This window comes from Giraffa tippelskirchi, chromosome 1 (genome assembly GCF_054371585.1).
Source record: "Giraffa tippelskirchi isolate mGirTip1 chromosome 1, T2T-mGirTip1v1.2.pri, whole genome shotgun sequence".
NCBI classification, from domain to species: Eukaryota; Metazoa; Chordata; class Mammalia; order Artiodactyla; family Giraffidae; genus Giraffa; species Giraffa tippelskirchi.
Window position 1 is genome coordinate 158,479,043 of NC_137275.1, and position 14,797 is coordinate 158,493,839.

A 14,797-nucleotide genomic window follows, 5' to 3' on the forward strand; every position below is an offset into this window, starting at 1 on the left:
CTTACAAGTTCACAACTATTTTCAGAATAATAAGATAATATTCATCATTTTCACTGGTTGACATTTACACTAATGGGGCAAAAGCAATAGTAGATCAAAATGCTGGCACATTACCACGAATCAAACAGTAGTATCGTCTGAGCCACCAGGGGAAGCTCTATCAAACTACAGCTGTGGTCACTGTCTTCTACACCACAGGAAACTCAAAAAAATTTTTAAAGCCAGTTTTATTTAAGAATGTCATGAATTAATAAAAATATTTATCTTATTAAATCTTGCTGGGCATATACACCGAGGAAACCAGAATTGAAAGAGACGCATGTAACCCAATGTTCATCGCAGCACTGTTTACAATAGCCAGGACATGGAAGCAACCTAGATGTCCATCAGCAGACGAATGGATAAGGAAGCTGTGGTACATATACACAATGGAATATTACTCAGCCATTAAAAAAAATACATTTGAATCGGTTCTACTGAGATGGGTGAAACTGGAGCCCATTATACAGAGTGAAGTAAGCCAGAAAGAAAAACAACAATACAGTATACTAATGCATATATATGGAATTTGAAAGATGGCAACGATAACCCTATATGCGAGACAGAATAAGAGACACAGATGCATAGAACAATCTTATGGACTCTGAGGGAGAAGGTGAGGGTGGGACGTTCTGGGAGAATAGCATTGAAACATGTATATTATCATATGTGAAACAGAACACCATTCCATGTTCGATGTATGAGACAAGGGCTCAGGGCCGGGGCAATGGGAAGACCCAGAGGGATGGGATGGGGAGGGAGGTGGGTGGGGGGTCCAGGAAGGGGAACACATGTAAACCCATGGCTGATTCATGTCAATGTATGGCAAAAACTATTACAATATTGTAAAGTAATTAGCCCCCAACTAAAATAAATAAATTTATAAAAAAAAAAAAATCTTGACTTTTGAGCATGTATATATATATATATTTATTTATTTAATTAAAGACTTTATTTTTTAGAGCAATTTTAGGTTTACAGAAAAACTGAGCAGATCATACGGAGAGTTCCAACATAGTCTCTCTTTTTCCTACTCACAGTTTCCCCTATTATTAGGATCTTACATTCGTGTGGTACATTTGTTACAACTGAAGAGCCAATACCAGATATATTATTATTAACTGGAGTCTGTAGTTTACATTAGGGTTGTTTGTGTTGTAAACTGCTATGGGTTTTATATAATGACATATATCCACCATTATAGTCTCACAGAGAATACCTCCACTGCTTAAAAATCCACTGTGCTCCACCTATTCATTCTTTTCCTTTTCTCTTTCAGTCCCTGGAAATCACTGATATTTTCATCATCTCCAAAGTTTTGCCCTTTCCAGAATGTCATTTAGTTGGAATCATCCAGTATGTAGCCTTTTCAGATAGGCTTCTTTATCAATATGCATTTAATGTTTTTCCAGGTCTTTTCATGGATTTGATTGTTTCCTTTCATTGCTGAACAATATCTCATTGTATGGATGTAACACAATCCATATAGTCAAAGCTATGGTTTTTCCAGTAGTCATGTATGGATGTGAGAAAAGAAGGTTGAGCACCAAAGAATTGATGCCTTTGAATAGTGGTGCTGGAGAAGACTCTTGAGAGTCTGTTGGACTGCAAGGAGATCAAACCAGTCAATCCTAAAGGAAATTAACTGTGAATATTCATTGGGATTGATGCTGCAGCTGCAGCTCCAATACTTTGACCACCTGATGTGAACAGCCAGCTCTCTGGAAAAAACCCTGATGCTGGCAAAGATTGAGGACAGGAGGAGAAAGGGGCAACAGAGGATAGGATGGTTGAATGGCATCACTGACTTAGTGGACATGAGTTAGTGCAAACTCTGGGAGATAGTGAAAACAGGGAAGCATGGCATGCTGCAGTCCCTGGGGTCGTAAAGAGTCGGATGTGACCTGGCGACAGAACAACACAATTTGTTTATCCATTCACTTAGTGAAGGACATCTTGGTTGCATCCAAGTTTTGGCAACTATGAATAAGGTACAATAAACATTCGTGTGTAGGTTTTCACATGGAAATAAGTTCAATGTATTTGTGTAAATATCAAGGGGTGTGATTACTGGACTGAATGTAATACTATGTTGAAATGTGTGAGAAAATGCCACACTGTCTTCCAAAGTGGCTTTAACATTTTTCATTACTCCAGCAAGGAATGAGAGTTCCTGTTGCTTCATAGCCTTACCAACACTTGATGTTGTTAGTATTTTGGAATTTAGTCATTATAATAGGTGTGTGGTGATATCTCATTGTTTTTCTGTATTTTCCCAATGACAGATGATGTTTAATGTATTTTTTATATAACTTACTTACCATCTGTACGTCTTCAGTGAGGTATTTCTATTCAGGTCTTACACTCACTTTTTAATTGAGATGTTTAGTATACATCTTTGTAATACCCTGTGTGATGAAATCAGAAGTAAATATAAAGTATTTCTGCTGCATACTTAAGTATGATGGTTTTCTTGAGAAAAAAACACTTGAGTGATTGTTTGAGTTGTAAGCTGAATAAGCCAATGTTTTCACAGAGCACCATTTTTACTTGTAATAATGACTGATAAACTACTGTTATTCAGAATTGGGTAATGGCAGACATTTTCTTGGATTTTGGAACCCATGTATCTTCCAGCATCATTAACTTGATAGCTTTTCAATACTTACAACCTTTTCTGATGAGATTGATAATGCTATTAATAAGGGTCATTTTAAAATATTGTATAATCAAATGTGTCACTATTTTAAAGATCTACATTAATTGGTAAACCAATATTCTGCATCAAAAGCCACTGCTAAGAAAATGAATAGGCAAGATACATACACAGGAGAAAAAAATTTGCAAATCATACATCTGACAAAAGACTGTTATCCAAAATAAGAAAATCCTACAACTGAGTATTTATTTTAATTGGAGAATAATTGCTTTACAATGTTGTGTTGGTTTCTGCCATACAATAACATGAATAAGCCATAGTATATACAAATGTTCTTTTCCTCTTAACCTCCCTCCCACTCCCACCCCATGCTTCCCTTCTAGGTTGTCACAGAGTACAAGGTTGAGCTCCCTGTGTTATACAGCAACTACCCACTAGCTATCTACTTTACTTACGGCAATGTATATGTTTCAATGATGCTCTCTCAATTTGTCCCACCTTCTCCTTCCCCTGCTATGTCCACAAGTCTATTATCTATGTCTCTATTTCTACCCTGCAAATAGGTACTGGTACCATTTTTCTAGATTTCATATATATGCACTAACATACAACATTTGTTTTTCTCTCTTACTTCACTCGTATAACAGGTTCTAGGTTCATCCACCTCACTAGAACAGACTCAAATTTGTTTCTTTTATGGCTGAGTAATAGTCCGTTGTGTATATGTACCACAACTTCTTTATCCATTCATCTGTTGACGGGCATCTAGGTTGCTTCCATGTCCGAGCTACTATAAATAGTGCTGCAGTGAACACTGGGGTACATATACAACTCAATGTTAAAAGGGCAAACAATCCAATTAAAAATGAGCAAAAGATGGAGAAGGAAATGGCAACCTACTCCAGTATTCTTGCCTGGGAAATCCCATGGACAGATGAGTCTAGCGGGCTACAGTCCCTGGGGTTGCAAACAGTCAGACATGACTTAGTGACTAAACAACAACAACAAAGATACCTATTTATACTTCCATAAATTTCTAAGGCCTATGTATATATATGTGTCCACAATCCCTTTTTTTTTCAATTTTACAATTTAAAAAATCTGAGGGAAAATATGTTTTCTTATAATCCATTTCATTACTAAACCTGAGATAACCTAAATTCATTTGCTGGTGAAATAAAGACTGTTTACCGCCCCCCCAAAAAATAAGAAAAAGATTTAAACTGAGATATCACAAAGGAAGATATAGGAATGGCATAAATACATGAATAAGTGCTCAAAATCATTAGTCAATGAAATACTGCTATAAATGCTTAAGAGTGGCTAAAATAAAAAGACTGTTAACACCAAGTATCAGTGAATATGAGTTATAACTGAAATAGTTACATACTGCTACTAAACTAAGCTGAGGTGAAAAACATACTAGTGGTGACCTTTTGAGAGATGGGTATAGGGAACTGTCTGGGAAGAAGCATAAGTAAACTCTCTGGGGAGATGGCAACATTTTATATTTTGGTAGGAGTTTAGGTTATCCAAGTACATGCGTTTGTCAAAATTCATTGAGTGGTACACTTAAGATTATGCATTCCCTATATGCAAAAAAACATCATAATAAGTACTGAACTCTAAGTAATAATATATATGCTTAAATACTAGATGAAGTATAATGATGTTTACATCTTTGAAATGCATCAAAAATAGATGGATTGATGGATGGAGGAGTCAATAAATAAATGGTTGGATAAATATGCAAAAAAGTAAATTCATTGATAATTGTAGAATTTAGTTGATGAGTATATATAATTCACTGTGCAGATGTTTCAGTTTTTCAGTATATTTAACAATTTTCCTAATAAAATGTTGGAATAAAACTATGCATAAAAAAGCCTGATAGAAAACATATTGAATTCAGATGTTGAAATTTTAGAAGACTTTCCAAGTTATTTAAAATGCTGCATATTAATCTTAAACAAAAAGCACACTTTATGTTTTTTAAAACTTCCTGCATTTCAATGAGGCAGAATTAAATAGGTACTTTTTTTCACCTTATACTAATCAGTGGAATACAGCTTTCTAGTTAAAAAATTAATCCATTTTAAATGTTAAAGACATGAGAAGATGAACTTTGTTGTCACATGGTCAAATCATTTTAAAAAGGATAAATTACTTGAAGCACATTTTCTTTGAGCAATCATAGGGCATTATATGAATTTCAGGGCTCAGAGTTTAGATGTCCTCAAGAGCTTCATATTCTAATTATAGCATGCTGCTGCTGCTGCTGCTAAGTTGCTTCAGTAGTGTCCACCTCTGTGCGACCCCATAGACGGCAGCCCACCAGGCTCCTCCGCCCCTGGGATTCTCCAGGCAAGAACACTGGAGTGGGTTGCCATTTCCTTCTCCAACGCATGAAAGCGAAAAGTGAAAGTGAAGTCACTCAGTTGTGTCCGACTCTTAGCGACCCCATGGACTGCAGCCTACCAGGCTCCTCTGTCCATGGGATTTTCCAGGCAAGAGTACTGGAATTATAGCATAGGTACTATTAAGTGGTTGTCACTTTATTTAGAAAATGTAACTTATTAGAGATATATTTAAAATGGCTATTAAAATGCCGGACTCACTTTACAATATATTATGAAATAAAATGATGGATATAAAGACACTTTGAAAAAATAAAGTTATACAATTCTGCTGAGATGTTATTAAAACAATTTCCTCTCTTGCTCCATGTTGAACACTGGCCTTTAGAAAAGCATAAATATTACTTTTATGCATTAGTCAAAGAATTAATTAAATCCTGCAGTCCTTCTGCTTATAAAAAATGATTGCTACTATTCACTAAATTACTCTAGTTTTGTCTGTTCAAGAAAAAGAAGCCCTTAGGCTATCGCTATCTTGCCTCACTTGATTGCTTCCAGAGAGTCAAGTAGTGAGAGTGTTGAAAATTGCGCTTTCTTCATTAATTAGGAATAATTGATGGTTAATCAGAATGTGTAATTTCCTTTGTCTTTGGAAAAAGGCAACTAGATGTGCTTTGAAGTAACAGCTCCATTTCAGGAAGAAGTCCACTAAGCTAGGACAAGAAATGTCAAACTTGTGCTGTAGCATTCCTTTTATCCATCCAGACAAAGCTAGTTAAATTTTCTGAAATGAAATTACCCCATCTTTCTCTGTTACTGACTAACTCTCTAATCCCTCATATCTATATATCTCTTAACCTGAATCTTAAAAACAGGAAAAATATAAAGACCCCTATTAATGTAAAAATCAAAAAATTTCCTAACCAGTTTTCTTTGAATCTATTACTTGCTTGTTCTCTGAGCTATCAGCTCTTCTTTTCTACACCTTAAAGTTGTTGCAAATCTGTCTAGCTTGAATTCAGATTTCATTTATCCCTTGCCTTTGCTTTTTACATTAAAACAAATACAAAATTTCCTGAGAGGTGTTTTATTTTGAAAAAACAGAAACCTCTGGTTCGAAACTTTTGCCTTAAATCAGTTTCTTTTTTAAAAGAAGGCTTATTTTTGTGGAAATCGACAACATAGTACAGTTTAAAACCACAAGGAACTTCTTTTCTTGAGTCACCTTTTCTTACCAAATAGCAGTTCTTACCAAGTGATTTCCTTTCAGGGCACATTTTACTCACTGATTACAAGCTCCTAAAAACAAGTGGTGTGTTCATGTGAGCGTGTGTGTGTAAAATCCAAAATCAGAAACTGACCTACAATTGAATCAGTTCTTACCTGGCCAGACACCCAACATAGTCATAAGCAGGAACTATCATTAGTGATATTGTATGTTCTTTAAAAGAAATATGATATGTAACTGAGATGTTTTATTGTTTTCATTAGTCTAACTAGAAAAATGGAATATTTTTCACACATGCAAATAATATTGTTTATTCTAGAAGTCTTTTGAAGTATTTGAATTAATCTGTTCACATGCTGTTCCTTATAGCAAATGAAATAATTGTTCTGGATTCTTTACCCCCTCCCTTTGCCTCTTTCGTGAAAGTCTAATGAGAATTAATTCCCCAAACCACTGACGTTGGGTATAGTCACGTATGTGACTTGCTTTGGCCAACCGAATAACAAACAGCAAATATGAGCACAGACCTTAAATGAGTGGTTTGACTTGGCCTCTTGTGCTTGGTGATCCAACAGGAAAAGAATGTATTGATACCTTGTGTAGCTAACAGGATTTTGAGAACATATGGAACACAGTTGACCTCGGCCTGTCTAGGTGACCTGCAAAAACAAGGCAGTGCTAGCTTATCTATGAACCATGATCAAGGAAAATTAATTCTTGTTTGTCATGAGCCACTGAGTTGTGAAGCTGTTACTCAGATTTAGTATAACAATAGCTGATAACAATACGCCATATTTTGATGTGCTCAGTGGCATACACCTATTTGAAAACTGACCGACAGAATCAATCCTCACCTTAACTGTTAGTCCCACAATCTGCAATGACCAGGAGTTTTGGAGACTCAAATAATCCAGTACATTCCAACAACTACTGTTTCTTGCTACTACCAATGGGGATCCCAGACAAGCTGGAAACATTAGATAAATTTCCATAATAAAATTGGAGAAGAGAAACAGAATAGTCAGCCAAAATGTGCAAAAATCCTAGCTTCTGTAAGAATCCAACAGAAATAACAAGAGCAGAAAGAAGGTTTATATCTAACCAAGACTGCAATCTGCCTTCCACTCCACTGGCCAAAGAATCAGCAACGTAGTCCAAACTGACTTTTCCTCTGGGTTTCAGAGGACCTGGAGTGTTTTACTCTGCCAGCATCTCCTCCCTTTTCCTGTTCCATTTGTAACTAGCCACATTAGTATGTTTTTCACCCAGAGCACAATGCAGTAAGCAGGGAATCTTGGAGAGAGGAGAGGGGGTTTATCTGTGGTCTCTCTCTGGTTTTGTTAGAGGAGCAGCACAGGAAGGAATAAAGGGTAGGGTATATACCTGAGATGTTTATTTTCCGAGACACACTTTTACATGTACATTCTTGACACTTTCCCCAAAAGATCATAATAATAGTTATACATTTCTGCTAGTTGCAATTAGTGATGCAATTCTTGGCAACAGTCCAGATGAAAATTAATTTATATAGTACTTTTTGGTTTAAAAATAAAGCATTTTGTTATTATCTTGATTAACTATAAAATTTTACTCTCATCTTTCTATCATAATTTCAGTGTGTTTCTTTGTATACATGACTTTTATTATATACACTGCAAGAATTTTTTTATATGGCTACAAACTAGTGTTGTTATTGTTCTTGTTCAGTCACTCAGTCATGCCCAACTCTTTGCAACCCCATCGACTGCAGCATGCCAGGCTTCCCTGTCCTTTACCATCTCCTGGAGCTTGCTCAAACATGTCCATTGAGTTGGTGATTCCATCCAACCATCTCATCCTCTGTTGTCCCCTTCTCCTGCCTTCAATCTTTACCAGCACCAGGGTCTTTTCTAATGAGTCTGCTTTTCGCATCAGGTGGCCAAAGTATTGGAGCTTCAGAATCAGACCTATCAATGAATATTCAGGATTGATTTCCTTTAGGATTGACTGGTGTGATCTCCTTGCAGTCCAAGAGACTCTCAAGAGTCTTCTCCAACACCACAGTTCAAAAGCACCAATTCTTCGGCACTCAGCCTTCTTTATGGTCCAATTCTCACATCCATACATGACTCCTGGAAACAGAAATAGCTTTGACTAGACGGACCTTTGTTAGCAAAGTAATGGCTCTGCTTTTTAATACTCTGTCTAGGTTGGTCATAGCTTTTCTTTCAAGGCACAAGCATCTTTTAATTTCATGGCTGCAGTCACCATCTGCAGTGATTTTGGAGCCTAAGAAAATAAACTCTCTCACTGTTTCCATTGTTTTCCCATCTATTTTCCATGAAGTGATGGGACCAGATGCCATGATCTTCATTTTTTGAATGTTGAGTTTTAAGCCAGGTTTTTCACTCTCCTCTTTCACTTTCATCAAGAGGCTCTTTAGTTCCTCTTCACTTTCTGCCGTAAGGGTGGTGTCATCTGCATATGAGGTTATTGATGTTTCTCCCGGAAATCTTTATTCCAGCTTGTGCTTCATCCAGCCCGGCATTTTGCATGATGTACTTTGCATATAAGTCAAATAAGCAAGGTGACAATATACAGTCTTCATGTACTCCTTTCCCAATTCTGAACCAGTCCATTGTTCCATGTTTGGTTCTACCTGTTGCTTCTTGACTGGCATACAGGTTTCTCAGGAGGCAGGTGAGGTGGTCTGATATTCTCATCTGTTGAAAAATTTTCCACAGTTTGTTGTGATCCACACAGTCAAAGGCTTTAGCACAGTCAATGAAGTAGAGGTAGATGTTTTGAGTCACACCATGTTTCTATTTCACCCGAATGACTTACCTGAGATTTTTCCTCTAGGACCATCTGGATTACACACAGTGTTGTTTTTTTCATAATCGTTATATGAAATGGCTGCCTAATCTCCCACTCAGTGGATGTGCCCTAATCAGATTAACCATTTCCTATTGTTGGATTTTTATGCTATGAACAATTTTTCAGCATTACAAATAATTTTTTAACAAATTACAGATTTTTATCACATATTTTTACATCTTTTGATTATTTCCTTAGCATAATTTTCCAGAAGATCCTACTGGGACAAAGGATATGATATTTTTAAATCAATTGATTTCTAGAAGACTTTTATGATACCAAAGGTAATTAATGAGAGTACTAGTTTTACTCTTTCCTAACAAATGTTAAATATTATTATGAGTGTTGCTTTCTTTGTTTTGTAGCTAAACAAATAGAAGTAAAAAGGTACTTCATTATCATTTTAATTGTTCATTTAAAAGTGGAACATTTTCCCAAGTTGATTAATTAGATCAGTTCCTCTTCTCAATATCTAGTTACTTTACCACAAAAGAACAGAAGTAGCTTTCACATAGTGCCAATCAACAGGAGAAATATACTGATTGCTTCTTTTTTATGTGAATGCTTTACGTGGGTTATTCTATGAATTTGCACATAAGACTGTTCTCACATTATGAATCTGTAAATTGGGAGCATCCTTATTTTAAGAAAACTGTGGCAGTCTTTGTGAAAAATAATAGCTAGAACATTTTTACCAGATCTACCTTGATCCAAAAGCTTTGAGTTTTTAGAGGAATCTAATCAACTTAGCAAATCAGCCAAAAACAACAGTGCATGACAGATCAAATTCCATCTGAACAAATATCACACAGACTGGGCAATTTCAGAGGGCAGAAGTAGGACCAGTGAGGGGAAGCTGAAGGGAGACAAGACTTTTGCTGATGATAGGAAGGCTTTTCTAACAATTAGCCCAAGTTCAAAGTGGTTATGAGCTGTCCTCTGAGGAGCAAGTTTCTATCACTCTCCTCCAGCAAGGATGTCAGGAATCAGTTTGGGGTACTGTATAGTATAGGGAAGGCCTGTTGGGGAGTAGCATGCACAGCTTCTAAAGTTCCATGTGACTCTATTTTCCGTAGAGCAGCCCTTGAACCTGGACCTCTTGGTCCCAGGAATAGGGACTGATTTGTACAAGAGAAGGAAAGAGGAAGAACCTGTCTTGCTCTTCTTGTGGCTGGGGCTGACCCCAGCCAGAATTTTGAAATAGTCAGACTTGATCATTGGCATCTTCCCACTTCCTTTTTTGTACTTTTGCTTACAATCTCATCCAGATCTCAGCCTCCAAGCAGGACCACTCCTACTGCATCTCTCCTTCATCTCCAACCACTTCAGATGTCCCATTCTTTTAATATAGCTAACCTCAGCTAAGTGTTGAAAGGAAAGTAATTTGTTAAAATCATTTCACTCTAAAATGTGAATGACTGATAGCCCCATGGCCTTCCTAGGCAGATATGAGTTTTCAAAACAACATGTTTCTAAAACCAGTGATATCTTTAACTGAAAACACATGGTAAATCAAATGTCAAATAATAACCTTTCTAGAATTCAAACTTAAGCACCGTGACTTATTGTCTGGTCAATAATTAAGAAATTATTAAGTCACTCTGTACTTCAATATTCTTATCTGTAAATGAGAAGATATATTATTAAACCACAAAATGTACATAACCTGCCTGCCATAATGTTTGACATATATTTTTGTGAATGTTATTTCTTCTTCTCCCCTCTGCAGTATCCCAGGCAGAAGTAATCACAGATTTCCTGCTCTTCCCTCTGTCTGTTAATTCAATGCCCATAACACTTATTCCCGGAGAAGGCAATGGCACCCCACTCCAGTTCTCTTGCCTGGAAAATCCCATGGATGGAGGAGTCTGGTAGGCTACAGTCCATGGGGTCGCTAAGAGTCGGATGACTGAGTGACATCACTTTCACTTTTCCCTTTCATGCACTGGAGAAGGAAACAGCAACCCACTCCAGTATTCTTGCCTGGAGAATCCCAGGGACGGCGGAGCCTGGTGAGCTGCCATCTATAGGGTCGCACAGAGTCGGACACGACTGAAGTGACTTAGCAGCAACACTTATTCCTTGGGCTGGAAAGTAAGTATCCAAATCAGAGACTAGGCAGTTGAGATCCCAATGTAAAAGGAGAACTTTCTCAAGTTCACTGCTTCTATCATTTTCTATTGCATTATTTTCTACCATTACACTTTTTATATTTTTCCATTCTCTTTCATGTTCATTTTCCTATTTTTGTTTGATTGATTGCTAGACTGAGAGGTTAAATTTTGATTTGAAAGTTTGCTTATTTTCAACATCTCTTGTTTTCTATATATGTAAGGCTACACATTTCATTCTGGGTAGCAATTTGACGATTAATATAAACCACAGACTTTACAAAGTAATGCTTCTGTGTCCATTCATCTTTACATGTTTTGTAATTTCCATTTTCTCTTTAACTTAAGAGTTATTTAGTAATGCGTTTTAATTTTTTTTAAGGTATGGCTTTGGTGGATATTATTGCTTGATTCCTGAAGAGTCTTACTGTCTCTGTATTCATATGATAACAAATGTAGTACTTTAGGCATTAGAAGGCAGCAGCCATCTGAGGCTCTCTCTCTCCTCTCTATCTTCTCTCTACATTTAGATCTATTTAGATCTCTATAATGGAGAAGGCAATGGCACCCCACTCCAGTACTCTTGCCTGGAAAATCCCATGGATGGAGGAGCCTGGTAGGCTGCAGTCCATGGGGTCGCTAAGAGTTGGACACGACTGAGCGACTTCACTTTCACTTTTCACCTTCATGCGTTGGAGAAGGAAATGGCAACCCACTCCAGTGTTCTTGCCTGGAGAATCCCAGGGACGGGGGAGCCTGGTGGGCTGCCGTCTATGGAGTCGCACAGAGTCGGACACGACTGAAGCGACTTAGCAGCAGCAGCAGCAGCAGATCTCTATAAATGAAACCAACTCTCAAAAGTTAATATTAAGTACAGGTGAGCTATAAATGAAAGGATGCCTGATTAAACATATTTTAAAAGTGAATAACACAGTATAGTGCTTTCAGTAAACAACAGCAATGGGTGTCCATTGAAATGATATCCTGTAACACTAAACTACGTTCTGTTAATGAGATGAAAAATGATGTATCTGTGTATCTGTGATTAAAACAAAAGTATGCTAAACCAGAAAAATAAAACTCTTTTTTCTGTGTGTAATGCAACATCATCACAGATGAAAAACATTTATCTTTATACAGCTAAAATTTGGCAATGTCTTATTAGAGGTTTAAACCAGGGAAGTATAATTATGTAACTGTTATTTTTACAGCCACATTTGGGAGTTCTCTGCTGATTATAAGATTACCTTATCAAAATGAGATAGGAGAGCTGACATCCTCCCAAACAGGGTGACTTGTTTACTTATTTTAAAATGTATCTTTTTCCCACTGTTACTGGAGAGCAAGTTAGCAGCTGTATTAATGTTAAAATTAATTATGCACCTTCACATTTGACCATAATGCACCTTCATATTTGACCATAATGCACCTTCACATTTCGGTCCTTTAGGGTGACCAAATGCTGCGGTTAGCCCCAGAACGGGGGTTTCCCAAGACACGGAACTTTCAGTGCTAAAATGGGGACAGTCCCAGATAAACCAAGACAATTCTACATATTTCCCACCCCAAAGTCACGGCATTATCCAGCACTGATCTTACAAGCAGGCAGATTAAGCTAACTGTCATTGACTTTGTACAATTTAAGGGCTACCAGGAAGGCCTTTCTGTCTCTCAAATTACTGGCAGACTCTAATACCACTATCCGCTTGACTAACCTGCAATTTTCACAGTTAGAGTCATTCCTTATGTTATTTTTCTTTTCAACTAGAATTAGACATTAAAGGCCCTGGCATTATTTTTAGAAGGCCTTTGTTACAAAGCCCAAACCTGGACAGGAAGATGCCTTTAGGAATTTCTTCTTATCTCAAAACCCAAAGATCCCTTTGAAAAAACATAAAAAACCAGTCTGGTGAGGGTGACACAAAATTATTGGGTTGGCCAAAAGTTCCAGAACACGGAAAAACTCAAACAAACTTTTTGGCCAACCCAGTATTTAGACATTTCCCTCTGTACTGCAGCTGCCTCCTTCCGGTTGTCAGTATCTTCATTCTATCTCTCGTGTCTTCTATAACAAACCTTCTCCCAGAACTGAGAGTCACAGTGGACTTACACTAAATTATAGGGTTTAGAATGAGGTTTACACCATCATAAAGTTTAAAGAGTTACCTCGTCCAAGGACATATGCATTTTAAGTGGGACTAAAGCTTCTATTGTCTTAAGTCAAAGAAAACAGAAACAAAGGGAGAAATTTCAGGCATGGGTACAGGTAGCAGAAAATTTGCAGTGGCCCATATTCACTCAGGAAACTACCTCCTCCACCCCTCAGTCATGCAGAGGGTACTGTGGAGCTTCTGCATGTAGGAAGGATTCATTAGGGAGGTGAGAGAATCCATTCATTCTTTCTACAAGCATTTGTTGAGCATTTACTATTAATATATGGAGGGCATATTCGGCTACTGAGATCAATGAGATATCCTTTATACCCAACAGTACCCTCTACAAGTATTGTATGAGAACGAGGACCTACACAAGTATCATACAGATGCATGTCAAAGGTGCCAAGGAAGCAGAAAGGGGGAATCCTGGGTGAAAGTAGCTGAGGGGAAGTCAGGGGCCACAGAACAGGTACAGCAAACACACAATCTAGGCCCACAACACCTGTGTTCCTATAATAGGCTGAGCAAGAAAGCCACATCCAAACATCAAATCTCCCTCTACTTTACCTAATCTCCCTCTGAAACCAAGTTTCAAACTCAAACTATCCTCTTTGACTATTAAAAAAAACCCTAAACATAGAAGTTGGAAGAAAAATAGATATATAAATGATATAAAATATATAAAATTAAATTTAATAGTGTAAATATCTTATGCAGTTTTATGAGAACTGCAAGCTGAAAAACCATTTTTCTGGGGGAGTTATGATTCAAAAATCCAATTAAAAAGGAAGATTTCAACTTTTGTGAGTAATGAGCTTGACTTTTTTTTTTTTTAAGTCATTTGGCTTTTATCTCTTTGTTTCACTTTCCAGAAATAAATACTTGTCTCTAGACCACTATTTCCACTTTTCAAATTACATTATACACTAACTGAATCATCTTTCATGTTTTGTCTCATAATTAAAGATTCCAACCCACATTTCCTTGCCCTGACTTTTAAATATCAGGGATTTAGCTAAGTTAACCAAGGGAGTCTAAATTTGTTCCTACTTATTTCAACAGCACAACTTGATACTTTCTTCAGGAAGCCGTATATATTTTCAAGGAGATTATAGAGATTATTATATGTTGCATTACCCACCTCCCTGTGATCAGTGGGCAAAACCAAGGTTTGTCAAAGTTCAGCAGTGAAAAGGAATTCTTAGGTAGTAAACAAGAATCACTCAAGGCATTTCCCCAGAAGTCCAGTGGCTAAGACTCCCCACTCCCAATGAATGGGGCCTGAGTTTGATCCCCGGTCAGTGAACTAGATCCCACCTTCAACAACTAAAAAAAGGATCTCACGTGTCACAACTAAAGATCCGCATGCTGCAATGAAGATCAAAGATCAT

General features: G+C 37.2%; 1 protein-coding gene across 3 annotated transcripts in view; it reads right to left on the reverse strand.

Annotated features, from left to right (window-relative positions):
• The window catches only part of RCL1 (RNA terminal phosphate cyclase like 1), a 230,895-nt gene that overhangs the window by 38,976 nt on the left and 177,122 nt on the right, over positions 1 to 14,797 (reverse strand). Inside the window, exon 12 of one of the 3 annotated variants that reach the window (XR_014057021.1) lies at positions 2,361 to 2,447. The exons of 1 other annotated variant lie outside the window; for it this stretch is intronic. Coding sequence is in view for 1 of the 2 variants with exons in the window: in XM_081501627.1 (XP_081357753.1) it covers positions 6,811 to 6,942 (132 nt within the window). In the remaining variant the exon portion in view is untranslated. Of the gene's footprint in view, positions 1 to 2,360; positions 2,448 to 6,810; positions 6,943 to 14,797 lie in introns of all 3 variants that reach the window. One more of the 3 variants, XM_081501627.1, reaches the window with a different exon arrangement.